This window comes from Notolepis coatsorum (assembly GCF_963971535.1).
Source record: "Notolepis coatsorum genome assembly, chromosome: 6".
Lineage (NCBI taxonomy): Eukaryota > Metazoa > Chordata > Actinopteri > Aulopiformes > Paralepididae > Notolepis > Notolepis coatsorum.
Genome location: NC_140170.1, coordinates 96,740,798 through 96,761,761, shown reverse-complemented (window position 1 = coordinate 96,761,761; position 20,964 = coordinate 96,740,798). Strand labels below are relative to the sequence as shown.

Here is a 20,964-nt window from a genome sequence, read left to right as displayed (position 1 = left end):
CGATCCTTCCCTGCATACAGTGGTGTCTACTGACGCCTCAGACTACGGCTTGGGAGCTGTGTTCACCCAGCTTCATCCTGACGGGGAGGAACATACAGTGGCTTTTGCCTCCCGGGCTCTCAACACAGTGGAACGCAAATACTCCACTGTAGAAAAGGAAGCGCTGGGATGTGTTTGGGCAGTGGAAAAGTGGCGCACATACTTGTGGGGGCGAAAATTCACCTTACGTACTGACCATCAAGCCCTCACTACACTGCTTACTACTAAAGGCATAGGTCGTGCTGGAATGCGCATTGCACGCTGGTCTGCCAGGCTCTTGACCTATGACTATGATGTGATCTACCGCCCAGGGTCAGACAACTACACGGCTGACTGCCTGTCCCGTCTTCCACTTCCTGGAGCTCCTGACCCTACCCTGGATGCGGAGCCTGAAATGGTTGCCTACATCACTGATGCTCTTGCTGCTCTGCCCATTACTGACTTTGAGGCTGCTGCTGCCTCTTGCCCGGAGATTTCTGCACTCCGTAAACAGATTGCACGTGGCTGGCCACAAAAGGTGAAAATGCTGAGTCCAGAAGTTGCCCCATACTTCCCCATACGTCATGAACTGTCAGTGGAAAACTCACTGGTGCTTCGGGGAGCACGTCTGGTTGTGCCAATCGCACTGCGTGCTACTCTGGTGGCTCTTGCACACGAGACACACCAAGGAGTGGTGCGAACAAAGCAACGCCTGAGAGAGTACTACTGGTGGCCAAAGATGGATGACCTGGTCCACTCTACAATTCAGTCATGTCAGCCATGCCAGTCCAATGACAAGACTGCAAAGCCACGCCCTGCTCCACTACAACCAGTTACATTCCCGGACAGGCCATGGCAAAAGCTTGCAATGGACATTGTCGGTCCTTTTGAAACAGCTACATGGGACTGTCGATATGCCATCACTCTGATTGACTACTACAGTAAGTGGCCAGAGGTCGCTTTCACTGCAAATATCACTACAAAGGATGTTACATCCTTCCTCTCCTCCGTCTTCAGTAAACAAGGAAACCCGGAATCCATTGTGACAGACAATGGAAAACAGTTTACTTCAGCTGACTTTGCTGCTTTCCTAGCTGAACGGGATGTTGTACACCACAGAGTCTCTGTGTACTACCCTGCTGCGAATGGCGCCATAGAGCGTTTCAATCGTGTCCTGAAAGAGACTGTGCAGATGGCTATCATACAGTCTGTACCATGGAAACCTGCCATTACTGCCTTCCTGATGGCTTACCGTGCCACACCGCATGCAGCTACAGGTGTGTCTCCCTATCAACTACTGTATGGCCGGAAGATGCGCACAAAGTTGACTGTCCTGCCGCGCTCTCATACTGACCCTGTCTCGGATGAACAGGTACGAGAGAAAGTCACACGCCATCAACACAAGATGAAGACTTATACTGATGGAAAACGAGGCGCATGCACTCCACCTTTTCAAGAAGGGGATAGTGTACGGGTGAAAACACCTCTCCATGTGCCCAAAGCTCACCCAAAGTTTGGTGCTCCCCTGAGAGTCACTAAGAAGGTCGGCCAAAGCACATACTTGCTGGAAGATGGCCGAAGATGGAACGCCTCTCACCTAGCTCCTGATCGCTGTGCAGCCGTAAAGCCACAGAACATTCCTGCTTCACCTGACCTTGCCTCTCCATCCTCTCCAAAGAAACCACGAGTCAGAAAGAAGCCTAACTGGATGCAAGAATATGTGACTGATTAGATATTGGTCTTCCGAATGTAGCTTGTCAACAGATCTTTTGTTTTGTTGTATTTTCAAAAGTATGCAATGTAGTGTTAAAAAAAAAAGAAGAAAAATCCTACAGTTGTATCCTATTTCAGATCTGTGAAACAGAGTATTTTGTGTTCATGTTCATGTTCACCTTTCTTATATTTTCTGGTTTACTAACCTTTATTCATACAGTACTGAGTACAGTTAAGGAAAATGGTTATGCCTGAATGCAGGTTCTGAGATAATTTTATTTAGCCTCTGAGGAAATGTTTTTTCTACAAAGAGAGGAAATGTTGTGTCCTACTGTTACACAGTGTGAAGCATGCAGTTACTTATTTGCACCACTTGGTGTCAACAGAGGTGACCTGCCTAGACAGGCATGAAGAAGAAGCATGAATACAGGAAGTGAGGATTGCATGCCATGATGTGGGAAATGCTATGCAGGAACTAAACAAAGAATAGTCAATTGAAATGGATCCACTCTCTCCAGTGTCTTATTCATTGCCATCCACCTCTACACATTCTAAACGTAACGTTAGTTGTTCAAAACATTACCCGTCTATATAATTTGTTCCTCAACGTTATATAGACGGGTCATGTTTTGTAAACTAACGTTATGTTTAGAATGGAATGAATACATGGGTCGGGAAAGATAGTTAGCTCAAAGCTAATCCGGCCTGTTTAACCACTAGCTTCTGTTAGCTAATGCTGGCTGAGCAAGGAAACTAACAGTAAACGTTTTTACATGAAATACAGCCCAAAAACCCTGCTGACAAACGTTTGCTTATTAAATACATTCTATACTATAATAATACAAACGTTTCATTGCCTCTCTGTGACGACAAAGTTGTTTAAATAAGGGGAGAAAAGTAGCTAAAACCAATGTATTTGGATGGGACAGGAAGTGCCATTGGCAACCGGAAGTCAGCCGGAAATGGCTACTTTGAGATTGTGCAAGTGGAGAATAGCTCCGCCATCCCTGCTACAGTCGGGACCACTACAGCTCCGCCGTCCCTGCGGGTGGTTCTCTCCTCTTTGTGTGCCCCCGTCCTCGCGGGTGTCCTGCGGAGGAGCTTGTGGACGCGAGTCGCGACAACAGCGGCGGCCGTAGGGTGTTTGAGCCTGTAGCGCTAGTTAGCTCATAGCTATCGTGTACCACTAGCCTTTACGGGCTCGAGCACCCTACGGCTGCCGCCGTTGTCGCGTCCATGGGCCCCCCGGCAGGGTACCCGTGGGGACGGGGTGTACAGAGAGGAGAGAACCATTTTGGGTCGGCCGTTCATGCCGGCCAGCGAGCCGGATGTCAGGATATGTTGTTAGCACAATAGCTACCAAGCTAAGCTATGTTAGCTACTAACGTTATAAACACAATATGTGTACAACGACACGATGATTTACATTATTACTAGTGCTGTCAGGCGATTAAAAAAATTAATCTAATTAATTACAGGATTTGTAATTAATTAATCTAATTAATCGCATTTTTATCGCATTACCATTTTATGCCTCATATTCTATATTCTATAATCATATTTCAAATTGCATGTGTCCGGATGGCAGAATTCAGTACTGTATCTACAAAACCTTCTGTTTAATCATCTTCCATCTATTAATTTGCTTAGATTTTTCAGGTCTGGTCAATTTGAGCATGGTGTTATTCACAGTCAAAGATAAAAAATTTTGTATTGATATTCTCATTTGGTTCATTACAATTTACTCAAAATAAAATGTTCATTCAATCAATCACCGCGCAGATTGATTGATTGAATGAAAATGTTATTAACAGATTGCAGAATGGGTACAATACAGTACGGCTCAATACACACAATTGTTAAGGGAATGCAGACCAGAGTAAGACTTTCGTCTTGTTTACATCAGGGTCCCCCATTTTCAATTCATAATGAATTGTAAGTAAGGGTGCAACTTGCACCGTGCAATCCATTCTTTGTGGATCTAGCCCACAGTATTTCTGACACTGGGAAATTGGGAATATACATTCCCTGAGATTCATAGATGTCCCTAGAATCAGATACCAAGAACATGCAAATGGACCATATTAAAAAAAATCTGTAAATGTGTATTCTACATGCTTATGGAATGAATGAGATACAAAAAAAATAGTATTATTAAAAAAAAAAAAAAAAAAAAAAAACTTTTTTTTGTAATTAATTTTGAGTTAATTTTCATAACGCGATTATTTGCTGTGTAATTAATTAATCTAATTAACGCGATAAACTGACAGCCCTAATTATTACAAATATGGTAACGTGGTTGTGGCTTTTACAAATAGTGGTTAGCTTTAGAGATGGATGGCTATAATCACGGAGCAATAGTGTTAGGTGAAACAGATACATTTTCATTCGGCTAGTAGTAGCAAGCATATATCTATGGTAGCAAGGCTCTCTGCCTGCAGTGCCTGCCACTAGCTGTGTGTGACTCTCAGCGCCCCCTGGTGAGCCCCCTGGTGCCCTGCACCTGTTGTGACGAGATCATTTCGATTACACACGCATGTTATGAACCATTGATTAAAATATCCACGTGCGTGGTGATTGTGTTGGGCAGACAAAATGTTTGATAAAAACGCTAAAACTGGGTCAATTTCAATACTTTTTTTTCCCTTCTTCATGAAAGTCACCGTTGGCCTAGTCCACATTGTTTATTGAACAAAAATACAACGTGAAGGTTGGCCTTTAAGTCCATAATAGCGACCAAACAATTTTCAGAGAAAACTGCACTCTCCCTAAGCAAGAGCACAACCCCAGCAGTAGCTGAGGGATTACACCGTATCCCCAAAAATATAGTGAATCAACACACGTTTTGAAAACAAAATCATATTTGGGGGGGGGGGGGATTTCACCCACCCCCTCACCCCTGATACGACGCCAAAAGAAAAAACAGAGCCGTGACACCAGGTGCATGGCGCGGCAGATGAAGCACATACTCACCTGTAGAGTAAAAGCTTTACATCATGCACGCCAGCCACAGCCGATAACCTTGTTTGAAAACAGGTTTTATCCACGGCTCTGCTTATGTGTGAAAACTTGCCACTCGTTATTTTTACCATTACCCTTAAGTAAAGAAAATAACAAGCTAAGAGAGGGCTCAGGCCCTCGATCACATGCCACTATGTACAGCGCTGCAGGTTAACACCCAGCCAGTTGTGGACTCAGCCACGTTGTCTAAATGTTACATGAACACACACAACTTCTCATCATACAACAAAAAAACCCAGTTCATTTTTACTCACGTCAAAAATAACGCAGTTTTTAGGTAGAGAGAAAGACACAAGCCTTGGCAAATGCTAAAAACCCAAGCTATACAAGACAATTTTCACACAGCACACGTCGTATCTCCAAATGCAGTGAAGTAACACATGTTTTGTTAAACAAAGACATCGTTATTAACCAAAACATTCGGGAGGGGGAGGAAGGAGGAGTGGGGCAATGTCCAATGGACATCTTACCTGCACCTCGTACGCAGGACGAAAGGCCGCAACACAGGCTGGTCTACCACGTTGACGAAGCCTCTCGCTGGCTGGGCCAGATGCGGCGGCAGCTGGAGCCTCGATCCGGCGCAACGCCCCCCTCCTGCAGTCGTCATGGCGCAGGCCCGACGACATCTTCTGCCAGAGATGACGCCGCAGTCAGAGTGCCAGGGCCTGCTACTTCCTCACGGCTAGCGCCAATGGTTGTAGCACAAGCTAACAGTTTAACTCCAGGCTAACTGATAGCATCAAGCTAATGTTTCGAGCCGAGCGTAGCCGCCAGCTAATGTCGTAGCTTAACAGCTAACTGGCTTACAGTTAGCTTATACCGGCTATCGATAGCCACTAGCTAACGCAGAAGCAAGCTAGGCGGCTACTACTGAAGCTGTACAACGTGGGAAATAGCGATACAGGCCAACACTACTGACAGCCGCTGTCTCTTCCTCTTTTTATCCGAAGAAAAAAGGGAAAAAGGCAACACACGTCCCACTCACAGGACGGTTTACCAACAGCGGTATCGGCAGTAAGCCCCATAGCGAATGCATCGCATCCACGCGGGCTGCAGCCGACTTGAGCTCGGAGATATTCTCATAATGAACACCAAGCTCACCCCCCTCGTGCCGGGTGTTTTTCGTCTCGAAAAGCAGGGCCAGCGCGGCGGCAGAGGGTATCCGTTTGTCCAGAGACCCGGGGAATTGAACAGCAGATTCGGAATCACGGTCCCAGGAAAACAAAGCTACGACTTCACTGAGGAGGAGTCTATGTTATCGTGGGGCATCAGACTAGAACCCCCTCCATGCCGCTAAGGGGCAGCGAAAGGATTCCAGCCTGGAGCCGACCTTCACAAGCTTGTACAGTTTGTCCCCTCACAACTAACACACCCGAGGCTCGCGTCGCAAAAACATCACCCGCTCAGGGAGACCATCAGCTTTCACACAGCCGAACGTCTCCCGAGGCATAGTATCCAGCTGCAGGGCCGGAGACAATGCCGGCGGGGATTGCTCAGCGATGCGTACCCCAATGCGCCGGTGGAGGTCAGAATGATCATCATCTTCTAGACTCTCCAGTGGTGAAGACATTATTGCTTTACTTTCTCGAAAATAGTGAGAGAGAAAACAAAGATACAATGTCAACGCAGCTCCTCTCCAACAACTATTTTTGGCACTAAACTGTTAGACACTTTTCGGTGGTGAAAATAGGGAAGGAGCTGATGGTGTGGCCACGACCCCGCTTATATAGAGGAGCGGATGTGGGTGTGGCCAGGCGGATGGGTGTGTGCATGTGGAGAAAATTATTCATTATTAGAGTGGATAAAGATATAGTTCCACAAAGAGCAGAGCGTAAGCTATACGATCTATAACAGGTTTAACCTATACAGAATTCACAGCAGCATCAATCTAAAAACATACAAAATAGGTATGAAGACTTTAGGGAGGACATGAGATTGACAATGTAATGCTCTTAGGCCCATTCTACATAATAACCACCACTGAACTGTAGTTAATGAAATGGTTGTAGTCTTCACTATAATTCCTGGGGGGAAACGAACAGGCTTGAGCCAGAGAGTCTATAGTTTAGCTGAGCTTGGCTGTTTCACATAGGAACCTATGGAAGAGTTCAAAAACTGCAAACCCCATCCACTTAGTCATTAATCATTTTGTAGTAGATGTAATCAGTACCTGTCATTTACAAGGTGTACACACACACCACCACCCACCACACGTACGCACTATGCACACACGCACAAACACAAATAAACATACAAAACATTCACACATGGGTAAACTCAACATATACCCACTGCACCTTAGCGATTATAAAAACACTCACAACACATATGGTAGGATTGATTTGATTTTAATGGGTATTATACAGGTTTTCCAAAGGGAAAAAGAAAACATTGAAACAAGCATCAAAATGAAACCCCACTTCCAAACCCAAACTACAACAGCATCAGCTAACACAATGCATATTGCTATTACATTGTACTCAACGGATGGGTTTCAGTGGGGGGGGGGGGGGGGGGGGGGGCGTAATAATAGTAATAATAAGACATGAAAGTAAACTTTGTCTAAAATATACTGTATGAGAGCACCTAAGGTTTAAACCATGAAGCTTTCATTTCTAGTCTATATCTTACTAGGGACTTTAGCTGGGAGGCCCGATAAACAGGCAGGTGCTGAGATATCATTTTTCAGTTGTTTTTTTGGTCTGTGGTTTAATACCGGTAGATATCTTATACTCCATCCATCAAATAATTAAAGTTTTTCCTCAAATAAAGACTATAGAGGGAAAAGGTATACTATTCTGTCTTCGTGTCCGTGTCACCAAAACCACTAGTAGGTCAAGCTAACGGCCGAAGACGTTTTCATTCTCCTCGTGTCCTATCATCCATTCTGATAAATGCCCTTTGATTGCAACGATACTCAAGGGGTGCAACGATGAAACTATAATATGGTGATTCCAAATATAGAGTCTCTTTTTTGGTTTTTCAAGTAAGAGCAAAAAATTATATTCATAATCAATTAAGTCTGAGCAAGCAAACATATCAACAAATATCTTATTTACAATATCATCGTATTTACATCAGCGGACACAGAGGGAAAGTGTGTTAACTTCCGAGTTCATGTTCACTTTTTTGATTAGAAAAAAGATGTAATAGGGAGTAAAATGCGTAATGCAAATTTTCTTTTTCTTTCTTTTCTTTTTTTCCTTTTTTTTCTTTTTAAAAGTGCAATTCCTTTTCTTAAAGTAAAAAAATATATATCCATATTTTGTATATATGTAGAAATGTTGTTCATATAAACAGCGTATGCTGATTTAAGAGCCCTAAAGCCAGTGACTAAAAATGAATGCTTTCAGTTGATAAGAAGCAAATTATTATAGAATATAAATTATTTTTTACAGTACTCAGTAGAAAATCAGAAGTACCGCAAATTCAACAAAATCAACGTTTCTTTTCTTTCTTTTTCCCCGGAGGGCAATGCTAGATATACCTGCACAACTCACTAACATGGGCAAGCACATATTATGTCATTTGTCACATGGTTTGGTTGCAAACACAATATTGGAAAAAACACAATGTTCATTCGACAAATTAAGCTGTGTCGGAATAGTGAAAAGTAACACTTCCATAACAAGATAAGAATAAAAAGACGGTGGACCTGAAGACAAGACCACGCGATCCCCAATACTTCAGGCGTTAGAAAATAAACAAGGTAGAGAAGCTGCTAATACAATGTGTACATGTTGGTATATGGATGTGTTTTATATGGGACTGTTGCATGTGGGATAACAGCTGCACATGCAACGTTTCTTATGAAGTACATCCGCAAAACAATAGAAAAGAAAAAGAAAAAAAAGCAAACTGATAGTAAGAGTAGATAGTGGTCAACTGGTCTCCTATGCTTCCAGTGGTTTGTGGTGATACGGTTGAATGTACCGAGATTCGGTGGCACCAGCGAGTTTCAACCTCGAAAGAAAGTTCATTTTTCAATGAAAACAACGACTTGTCTCTTCTCTACATATTCAAGTAATGTTTATGTAGCTAATATTTGCACATCTTAGAATAGCTTATACCAAAATAAAATCCTCGAACAGCATCGGGCATCTGACCGGAGGACTCTGGAACCCCTTGAGAGGGTGTCCTCGCTCTCTGAAGGAGTCTGTCTCATTCCATCCTCTACAACATGCTCATTCATGCTTCTTTCCAGTTCATCTCATAAAATCCATATATTATCCGTATAATGTCAGCTCCTATCAATCAATCAATCAATCAATCAATCAATCAATCAATCAATCACCAGACAGCTTCTTTTTTTTGCTCATTCTACAAAAAACATCTGACTTTGCCATTTCTTTTCCCTAACAAGAGGTGCATTGAAGTCCATAACCAGTCCACGCTTGTTTATTTTTTATTTGTTTTGAGTCTCTTCCTCCTAGTTCTGGGAGTTTAGGATCCGTTGGTGTGTTGTGTGTTCTGTCCCTGTGTGTCTGTGTTTGTCCCCTGGGAGTCTGCTTGCCGGGACAGCTGGGTCTGCAGGTCTTTGACGATGTCCTCTAGGCTCTGCCGGGCCTCCCTCTCCCGCTGGAGCTCCGACCGCAGCTGCTCGCGGTCCGCCTCCGCCTGCTGCAGCTGCACATGTAGCTCCTCGATCTGCACACGGCACAACCACACAGGCATGGGTAAATAAATATACTGTACTCCACACACAACTGTGAACAAGCAAGGTGGGGCTGGCACAATTTCTGCCTCACATTCACCCATTCACTCACACATGCACACACCGACGGTTGAAAGCGACCATGCAAGGTGCCAACCTGGGCCCCGTTCCCCGTACCTGGATAACTGAGTTAGCCGGATAATTTTCGGTCTAGTCTGACTTAAGCCGGACCTTCCCATTCCCCGACGCGCGATTGTCCAAATCACCATGACAACAGATCAAAAAGTTTGAGCCTGGTCGGGAGCAGGGTTAACTTCAGTTAGCCGGATGAACCATGGCCACGCCCCCGCAAAGAAATGACAGCTCGCTTCCTGAAATGATTCTCACAGTCTAGGATCTGCATTATACCATTCTGAATTACGTTTCTGTGCTTCGTTTTCCTAGAGGGGGCTTTTGAAATGTATAATAATAGAACTAAATGCTGATAATAAATCATATTGAGCCTATAGATTTACTTTGTCCTAAATAAAATAATGCACGTCATATACGGCGCTCGGAGTCGCGATACACGCTGCATGTGGTTATTTTAATAACGGCGCATTGCAAATGTGAATCCCGCAGGGATATTTTTAATGAATGAAACCTATCGGCCGTTTGGCTCTGATTAGTTTAATATATTCTCCGCTGTAGATTTGCTTAACGGAGCGCCCGGATTGTGTTTCATTCAAGCATAAAATTGAAGTGTCTATGCGGGGATTGTGGTTTTTGTGTGATATTGTAACTGGGATTAAAATGTCTGATGAGATGCGCTGTTTGACGGATTTGAGAAATTGAATGAGCCGTTGACGTCACATTAATGCATTTGAGAATAAAGAGATAAAACTTCATTCAAAAGTAAAATATTCTAAACACGGGTCTCTCGTTCATTAATGGATAAACAATGAATTTATCCCATCTGGCACAGGGGCGCAGCGGCTAGTGCTGAATCCTGGCAACCGGGCGACCGGTGTTCGAAACCCCACGTTTCCAATATAATTTTTTTGGAATATAATATTAATGATTATATGCAAAAGTTGCCTAGTTTTAAGTTAAGATATTATAAATCTACATGCATTGAGGATGTCATTCTTTATATAGCTCTCAACATGCACCAAATTGAATTATTCCTACATTGCAAAAAGAAGGAAAAGACTAGGATTCGAACCCGGGCCGTCTGCGTGAAAGTCAAAACCAGAAACCGTTACACCACAGTGCAGATAAGTAAAAGATCCACCATACATCAATCAATGGGTAAGAGAGCCGTATCCTTATTCTGTATAACAGTTAAACTAATTATTTTCGCTAGCAAGATCTCATTTGATTATTCAATCCATAAACCTACTGCCAGCAGGCAAGTTTAAAGAAATATAATCTGATTGATTGGGGTAATGAGGGACTTCAAATTAGCCTATAGATCATGCATTTAACTTGTCGGCGAGGCGATTGAGCCGTACTGCAATCTGTTAATAAAGTTTTAAATCAATTAATCAATCAATGCCGTTAGAAAATCAGGATCTCTGCTATCGATAAGTGCTGGCTTTTCAACTGAAGCGGCCGCGCGCACTTATCCTGGGTCTCAAGTCTGGTTCGAGTTAACGAGACTGAATCCACCTTCGAGGAACAGGAAAATCCCGGCTTCAAACATCGGGTTAACTGAATCTGGATAATGGGACTCTCGATCGACTTAGTTGAACCAGGTACGGGGAATAGGGCCCTGCACACCGGGAGCAGTTTAAGTGTCTTGCTCAAGGACACTTTGACGCGCTACCGGGAGGAGCTGGAATCGAACCAGGAACATTCCGATTTACCAGGCGACTGCTCTACCTCCTGAGCCATTGTATGCCCCAATGCCCTTATGGAAAAGTATCATGGTATTTCAAGTGTTATGGTAAGATGGTAGTGGATAAAGAATGGTGTAAATACCATTATATTACCATCGGTATCATGGTTCAAATTGGATTATTATATCATGGTATTATTTTGTGGTACGATGACAACTTTTACCATGGCAGTACCATGGTGAATTATTTATGCAATGGCCGATACCAAGATACAACTGAAATGATCATCAAACCACCATGCTACTTTTGTGTAAGGGTGGAGAGGGTCGGAGTGGCCGCTTTATATCTTGTTTTAGACAGATTACCGCTTTCTTGATGGATATCCGTATTTTAATGGAGATGATGGTAAACTAAAACCTATGTGCACAAACTAAATACATCTATAAACACTCTCTAACAGGGCTATATCTGTGCACTTGTTTCTACCATGAATGTACAACATGTTCATATTTCCGATTCATACTTCCCATTCATATTTGAAGGTGAAACTTGTATATACAATCAAAACATACGTGTTCATACTTCACTGTTCATTCTTTTTGCACATAACTGCCCAATTGCTAAATATCTCATCCCACTGTATTGTTATTTTTATTCTAATTAGTGTATATACTTGACCACATCTTGCACAGTTGTACAGCCCTGGCATTTCATAATTATATTCTATTCTATTGTGCTTCTATCTTAATTTAGTTCACATTTAATTTCATTTTATTCCACCTTTTTATTTTATTATCTGTCCGCTATTGTATGTCCGTTAATGTCGCACCGAAAATGACCAAATCAAATTCCTTGTATGTGAAAACTACTTGGCAATAAAGACCTTTCTGATTCTGATTCTGAAAGGCGTATTGCCGCCGGTCCTACCTGAGTGGAGTACTTGGCTCGCAGACGCTCAGCCTCGCAGCCCTTGTCGCAGACTCGTAGCTGCTTCTCCCTCTCCAACTCCCTCTTCAGCCGCCCGCTGGACTCCTCCGCCTCCCTCGTCTTCCTCTCCCACTCCATGCGCAGGCGCTCCATCTCCTTGCGGAGGTTCCGCTTGGCCTCGATGGCCTCGCGCAGACGGCCCTTCTTGGCCACCCTCACGAACTCCAGCTCCTGTGAAGATCACGACGCGGTTATGTAGGTTTGTCTGGGTTCACATGCTGTGATGGAGTGGATGTTTTTATGCTCTGTGTGTCGATGACTCTTCACAGTTATGAAGTTACGAGCTCACCACAGCTACCTGATAACAACCCTGGGGGGTTGAAGTTGACTTGACTTGGATGGAATGTAACTCTACCTGCTGGAGGCTGCGTTTCGCCTGCAGGGCTGTCGACAGCTTTTCTTCCTGCTTGACTCTCATCCTGACGATCTCCTGCAGGAACTTCTCCCGGGCCTCCTTGGTGTCCAGGCCTCCGTACAGCATCTGTCTCAGGGTGTCCAGCTCGGGGCAGGGGGTCCCAGACAACCAGGCGGGGCCCTCCTGAGGGGGGAGCGTCCGGGACACGGTGGGGCAGGCTGAGGGAGGTGATTCCAGGGAGGTGGCTGGTACTGTGTCTGACAAACACACAGAGAATGGAGTTTGATTAGATTATTAGATTAGATTAAAATGTATTGTCATTATACAGCACAAGTACAACAATTTGGTGTACCAAAATAAATTTGTAAAATGCAATTTATGCAGCTGAAAAGACAAGCAAAGTTGCGGGGGACTGTAATCAAGAACAGCTGCCCCAATGTTTGATGTCATTCAGTCCTCCTAATCTACCCCCACAATACAAAGCAGCCATCCAACACACATTCCTTTGCTGTTAGCTAGCATAGCATTAACTATCAAAACTTGTTAGATATCAGCTACCAAATCTTGCAGCTAACATTAGCTACCATCCTTAGCTACCAAAGACCATCTTTGATTAAAACTAGATAGCGTTGGTTGTAACATTTTGTAGCTGACATAGCAGCTCTAATGTTTGTTGGCAAATGGTAGCATGAACACTTTTCCTAACAGTGAAAGAGGATAGTGCAGACTGGGGTAGATTAGAACCACTGGATGACATCAATCAGCATATTTATGCTGCATTTATGCCATATAGTAATAATGACTAATGAGGTTAGAGTAATGATCTGGAAGTGTTCACACATTTGAATTTGTATCAAACTGTCTGAGCGCAAATGTGTGGTTTCTCCCAGACTTTGCTTTATGCTTGTGATAATTATACTCGTATTTTTCACACTTAAGCAATTAGCTTTTTGTCAAGCACCAATAGAAAATTCAGCAAGTAGCCTTGTTATGACATAGTGGCATAAATGCTTTAATTTTTTACTGAAAAACATAGACTACCTTATGTTTGTTTAAATTGAAAATAAATGGTTTACTCCTTGCATTGATTTAATAAAAAGCTGCCCCTCTATGCATGTTGTTTGTGTTATTTCCGTGTCGGTGACGCCAGATATCTGAAGTGGCCGAAATCGGGGCACATCCAAAGGAGTTCTCTCGTACTACTTACAACCTGAAAGCTGACGTGAATGGTCTTCTACAAGTGGTAAGCTAACATCCCTCCAACATGACATGAATGCACACTTTAATTCAGGCGTCCATTGAGCCACCACCAATCCTGCTGCACTACTCAAATCAGACACTTGATGGCGCAACTACATTGGATTCCCACAGAACTGTCTATGCCCTGATTCTCAAAGCTTATTCCTCCACAATGGTCAAGGGTCTAGAAGACTTCCTAAAATATTTTTTATCATACATAGACCATAGTGCGCTGGGGATTAATAGACTGATTTGCGTATCATCTATTAATCCCCCCCCCCCCCTCTGGCAGAAGCACCAGTACTCACAATCATCACAGTCGTCCACGTCGATCTCTCCGTCTGTGTCCATGTCCTCCTCGTTGTTGTTGGGCATACGGGGGAGGGCGGGCATGGGCACGGGTTGGTGTGGAGCGTCAAGTCCATTCTGCGAGCCGTGGGGTGGCGGCCTGGAGCTGGCCGTGGTGGTGGGTCCCCTGTCTGGCGCCTGGCTGTCCCTGAGCTGGGGCAGAGACGACTGGTCTTCTCTGTGGTAGGCCAGCGGAGTCAGGGCCGGGTTAGCAACCGCCGAGCTCTCCTGACACTTCTGGTTGGATCTGTACAGGAAAACACACAAAAAACAAAGTGCGCATGTAATTGACTATTTTACTACTATCCCATACAAAATAATGAACTATAGTAAAACTATAACATTCCTGTTTTTTTGTTAGTTTTTTTTCTCTCTAACACACACACACACACACACACACACACACACACACACACACACACACACACACACACACACACACACACACACACACACACACACACACACACACACACACACACACACACACACACACACACACACACACACAAACACACCAATTACTATAGTATAGAGAAACTATAGAAGGTTTCACTGGAATTCTGTTGCTAGGGTATCAGCACACAAGTTGGACGACGTTCCGCTGTCAAACATCTCTGCCTGAAGAGGAAGTCAACTAACTGGTGCTACCTATACTCATATTGAATATTCAATATCCAATATACACCTTGAATAAATAATATTATATCATTGTTCCGCCCGTATTCTTTTTGTTTATTTTATAAGTAAGCGAAAAAAGTTAAATAATTTCATGGCATCTGTGCAGCCTTGTTTATTCACTGTGTCCATGGGAACTGATATGATAACTACATCATAACTCATAGATGTTCAAACCAGCTTAATCTTTGGTGATTATTAGTGATACGCAGACCTCATTCTATCACCTAAGAAATATCTCCAAACTCCATCCCACTTTAACCCCGTCAGACGCAGAGAAGCTTGTCCATGTCTTTGTCTCCTCAAGACTGGACTACTGTAACAGACTCTTCATCGGGATTCCTGGCAAGAGCATCCAAAAGCTGCAATACATCCAAAACAGCGCTGCTAGGATCCTGATGAGAGTCCGTAAACATGAGCACATCCTCCACTCACTACATTGGCTCCCCGTCTCATCCCGGATCAACTACAAAATCCTGCTGCTCACCCATAACTGCATAAATGGACACGCACCCCTCTACCTACAGGAACTCATCACCCCACAATCCTCCACCCGTACCCTCAGATCTGCAGGTAGCTTGCTCCTTCGGGTCCCCAGTACCCGGCTCTGCACCATGGGTGACGGAGCCTTCTGCTCGGCTGCACCACCCCCATCCAGCTGAGGGCACCACAGAGCCATGGGACTTTTAAAGCAGGCCTGAAAACCTTCTTATTTCAAAAGGCCTTTGATTGCTAGCTATTTCTTGTGATACATTTTTTTCTTGTGCTGTTGTTTAAAATGTTCTGTTTATACTATGTTTTTAACTATATATATATATATATTTTTTTTTAAATCTTTTAAATCTCCTTTTTCCTCCGTTTTTCTCCCATCCCAATGTTAGTCGTTATGCCAATTCCCAATCCCCTTCCTGGTCGCTGCGCACCTACCCCCTACGGTCAGTCTGGGAGGGTGGAGGCTATCACATGCTTCCTCCGACACATGTGTAGCCAATCAACCGCTTCTTTTCACCTGGCAGCGCGGACTCTCATTGAGAGGGTGTAACGTGTGGAAGGATCACACTACCCCCCTTAGATCCTTTCCTCGCTGATCAGGTGCCCCGACCGAACTGTAGGAGTCGCTGTTTACACCGACCAGGACCCACCCACCAGCTTTCCCACCCCTAACACTGCCAATTGTGTTAGTATGAACGACCAGCCAAGCTGGTAGCAATGCCGAGAGCTGGGCTCGAACCCAGCATCTCCTGCACTAGTGGCGAGCACCTTGCCCACTGCGCCACTTAGCCGCCCGACTATATATATTTTTTTATTAAATTTGTATTCTGTATTTTATTTTAATATTATTAATAATTATTAAAGACAATGTAGTGTTTTAACCCTGTAGCACTTTGGGATCCTAGTGAAAGAAAAGTGCACTACAAATAAAATGTATTATTATTATTATTACGCCCCAATTCAAAGTTGTAGCCGCAATTTCTTTCAAACTAATCCTGTCACAAATGTCCAGATTGTGGTACAGATTTCTGTCTCTCTTGGGCTGTTTAGCAGGCTGTGACGTACAGGCATGGAGACAGGTGTTTAGCAGGCTGTGACGTACAGGCGTGGAGACAGGTGTTTAGCAGACTGTGACGTACAGGCGTGGAGACAGGTGTTGTTTAGCAGGCTGTGATGTACAGGCATAGATACAGAGGTGTTTAGCAGGCTGTGATGTAGGCCTACAGGCGTAGAGACAGAGGTGTTTAGCAGGCTGTGACGTACAGGCGTGGAGACAGAGGTGTTTAGCAGGCTGTGACGTACAGGCGTAGAGACAGGTGTTTAGCAGGCTGTGACGTACAGGCGCAGAGACAGAGGTGTTTAGCAGGCTGTGACGTACAGGCGTAGAGACAGGTGTTTAGCAGGCTGTGACGTACAGGCGCAGAGACAGAGGTGTTTAGCAGGCTGTGACGTACAGGCGCAGAGACAGAGGTGTTTAGCAGGCTGTGACGTACAGGCGTAGAGACAGAGGTGTTTAGCAGGCTGTGACGTACAGGTGTAGAGACAGAGGTGTTTAGCAGGCTGTGACGTACAGGTGTAGAGACAGAGGTGTTTAGCAGGCTGTGACGTACAGGCGTAGAGACAGAGGTGTTTAGCAGGCTGTGACGTACAGGCGCAGAGACAGGTGTTTAGCAGGCTGTGACGTACAGGTGTAGAGACAGAGGTGTTTAGCAGGCTGTGACGTACAGGCGTAGAGACAGAGGTGTTTAGCAGGCTGTGACGTACAGGCGTAGAGACAGAGGTGTTTAGCAGGCTGTGACGTACAGGTGTAGAGACAGAGGTGTTTAGCAGGCTGTGACGTACAGGCGTAGAGACAGAGGTGTTTAGCAGGCTGTGACGTACAGGCGTAGAGACAGAGGTGTTTAGCAGGCTGTGACGTACAGGCGCAGAGACAGAGGTGTTTAGCAGGCTGTGACGTACAGGCGTAGAGACAGAGGTGTTTAGCAGGCTGTGACGTACAGGTGTAGAGACAGAGGTGTTTAGCAGGCTGTGACGTACAGGCGTAGAGACAGAGGTGTTTAGCAGGCTGTGACGTACAGGTGTAGAGACAGAGGTGTTTAGCAGGCTGTGACGTACAGGTGTAGAGACAGAGGTGTTTAGCAGGCTGTGACGTACAGGCGTAGAGACAGAGGTGTTTAGCAGGCTGTGACGTACAGGTGTAGAGACAGAGGTGTTTAGCAGGCTGTGACGTACAGGTGTAGAGACAGAGGTGTTTAGCAGGCTGTGACGTACAGGCGTAGAGACAGAGGTGTTTAGCAGGCTGTGACGTACAGGCGTAGAGACAGAGGTGTTTAGCAGGCTGTGACGTACAGGTGTAGAGACAGAGGTGTTTAGCAGGCTGTGACGTACAGGTGTAGAGACAGAGGTGTTTAGCAGGCTGTGACGAACATGCGTAGAGACAGAGGTGTTTAGCAGGCTGTGACGAACATGCGTAGAGACAGCTCTGTGTAGGAGTGTGTTGTATCAGCAAACACTGCAACAGGGGTCCATTTATAATGTCCATGTTGTCAAGTTGAAGACGTCTCTAGTGAACCACTACAGAGATACACTTTTTGTTTTTTAAAGATTAATTTTTTAGCGTTTATCGCTTTTTGCTACTGGGCAGTCCAGTAGAGAGAGAGAGAGGAGGAATGGGAGACAGAGTGGGGGGAAGACATTCGGCAAATAACGACGGGTCTGGGAATCGAACCCGGGTCGGCCGTGCCGCGACTCAGCGTGTTATGTGGTTCGCCACTGGGGCGCCCTACAGAGATACTCTTATACCATCTAAAAATCACCACAGGAATACTTTGGTGATTCGCCAATACATTTCTATAATGTTCCACTTACAGAAATAATATTGTGAACCACTGGCCAGTATGACTAAGACCATACTGTCTTTATTAGGTATGCACCGATCCAACTTTTTCAGTCCCGATACCGATACCTGGGCTTTGGGTATCGGCCGATAACGAGTACCGATCCGATACTACTATATAGATAGTTATTAATATTTATTATTGTTATATTGTAGAAATGTGTGCATTGAAATGTTTGTAAAGTCTCGACTACATTAAAAATGAGGGTGACCTCAATTGTAATTTCGAGAATAAATAAAGGTTGATGATGATGATGATGATGATGATGATACCCATTGTTCAATTAATAAACTGTATGCCTCACTGTGTGGAAGATACTGGGATCATTCTTTTGTGCAAGGCAACATCAGGCTTGACTTAAAACATTACTTTCCTAACTTAGTCAAACAAAATGTAACAAATTAACACAGATATATATCAATATCGGATCGGTGCATCCCTAGTCTTTATACCTGTATCACTGTACATTGGTATTACAACTCTGTACATACATCTGATTAGCACTACACCCAGTAGTACTCTTTTATAAATTTAGGTTTAATCACCTGTACATTGCATACTACTATTGCACTTTACTGTTATATTTGCACTCTGGTTGGATGCCATACTTCTTTTCATTGTACTGTACAGTACTTGTAAATTTGAATCTAATCTGTTCTAATCTACAATGTTTCTGTGACAAATCTCTATAATGTAAAAAAAAAAAAAAAACACAGCAGGAATACTATAGGTACATTTTTGTATGGGATGAGTTCTATATGTGATCTAGATATCGTCCTGTTTCCTACACAGAAACGGGGACACCCCTCCCCCACCACCTTGTTTTCTCTTCAGGAGCCTCACCTTTCAGCATCACTCTGGTGACTGGGTTTCTCCTGCTCTGCTGAGGGGGTCCTGGGCGACCAGGGACGGAACGCTGAGGGCCTCTGTTTCAGCTGAGCCTGTTTAAGATTCTGGATGTGACAAAACCAAGAAACACAGCAACGATGAGGGAAAAAAATGTCTTCACATCAGAACATCCAATCATCCTATCCCTCTTTTACATTTTTTTGGGGGGCTTTCTGTATTTTTTCACCCATCCCAATTTTAGTCGTTATGCCAATTCCCTTCCTGGTCGTTGTGCGCATTGCCCCACTGTCGGCCTAGGGAGGGTGTAGAACTACCACATGCCTCCTCCGATACATGTGGAGTCGCCAGCCGCTTCTTTTCACCCGACAGCGAGGAGTTTCACTGGGGGAACGTAACGCATGCTGATGTTCACGCTATTTCCCCCAGATCCCCTCCCTGCTGAACAGGCGCCCCGACCGACCAGTAGGAGTCGCAGTTTACAACGACCAGGACACATAACCCACCGGCTTCCCACCCGCCAACACTGCCAATTGTGTTAGTAAGGACGACTGACCAAGCCGGAGGTACCGCTGACAGCTGGATTCGATCCCAGAGTCTCTGCGGTGGTAGGCGAGTGCTTAGTGCACTGCGCTACCCAGCCGCCCCCATCCTATCCCTCTTGATTAAACTGGACTGAAAGACCAAGAAGTCATATGTGGACGGTGTCCCGGTTAACGTAATAATACAGACGGACAATGAGCGTCTATGAGGGGACCCCTATCCACCCCTTGGCCCCTAACGGCAAAATCTGGTTAACTTTCACACAACCTACAAACCTTGTTTGCGGACTTCGAGAGGGACTGTAACCAATCTGGTTGCTTCTCTTTGTCAGCTGACGGGGAGTGTAATTTGTCCAATTTGGATTTTTTGGCCGGGCTGGGGCTGGGAGACTGAAGGGAAAAGAGAGAAAGGGACATTTAATTACCACCGCCATCCAGGAATATCACCTAGAGTAGCCAGAGAGGAGATTGCATTATGAAATACACAGTGGGTATTTTAGGAGCCTGTGCTAGAGCTTCTGAAAGTGCTGCTGAATGACTGTAATTGACATCATCCTGCACTAGTCATCGTTCCTCAGCTCTATTTGAGGCATTTTGTAAAAATATAAAAAATAAAGTGACCGCGCCACCAAAATACACACAGTAGTTACTGTAAAAGTCAGAGAGAGAGAGAGAGAGAGAGAGAGAGAGAGGGAGGGGAAACTTAAGTAGAGCTGGGCAATATTTTGATACATATAGAATATTGTCTAACTCTGATATTGTATCATGGATTTTTTTATATAGAGAATTGTGATAATAGAAATTGCTGTCGAAATCAATGCTAAAAGGCAAATAGCAAATGGCTTAAACATCTAGACCAGGGAGTCAGGGACAGGGACTACAACTGAAAACTAGCAACCCTGCTAATGTTGGCATATTTACAGTTTTTTTTTATTTGTACTAATTTATAAATGTATAACTGTTGATTGATATGCACTGTCCCTGATCAAATAAACTGAGTAAACTAAACTAAAACTAGTAAAGTTAATTCCGACTTCTCACAAAATTATTTCCGCAATCTTTTGAGAATGCCAGGTGAAAATAATTGTAAAAACGCATGTCCAATATAATAATTGGACAATCTGGCATACCTAAGCACTATCAATATTTAAAAATATTTTGATATATAAAAAAGAAAATACAAACATATTTCATATTGCCAGGCCCTAGACTGAAGTAGGGAGGCCAGGAAGATAAGAACTGGCTACAAGACGTATGTGTGAGACAGAGAGAGAGAGAGACAGAGAGAGAGAGAGAGAGAGAGAGAGAGAGAGAGAGAGAGAGAGAGAGAGAGAGAGAGAGAGGAGAGAGAGAG

General features: G+C 44.2%; 1 protein-coding gene across 1 annotated transcript in view; it reads right to left on the bottom strand.

Annotated features, from left to right (window-relative positions):
* Positions 1-7,099: 7,099 nt before the first annotated feature.
* The window catches only part of skib (v-ski avian sarcoma viral oncogene homolog b), a gene marked incomplete at its 5' end in the record, with an annotated part of 38,915 nt that continues 25,050 nt past the window's right edge, over positions 7,100-20,964 (bottom strand). Inside the window, 6 exons of the mRNA XM_084315691.1 lie at positions 7,100-9,399; positions 12,154-12,384; positions 12,569-12,825; positions 14,116-14,402; positions 19,066-19,175; positions 19,887-20,000. Of these exons, the coding sequence (XP_084171817.1) occupies positions 9,196-9,399; positions 12,154-12,384; positions 12,569-12,825; positions 14,116-14,402; positions 19,066-19,175; positions 19,887-20,000 (1,203 nt within the window). The 3' untranslated portion in view covers positions 7,100-9,195. The remainder of the gene's footprint in view (positions 9,400-12,153; positions 12,385-12,568; positions 12,826-14,115; positions 14,403-19,065; positions 19,176-19,886; positions 20,001-20,964) is intronic.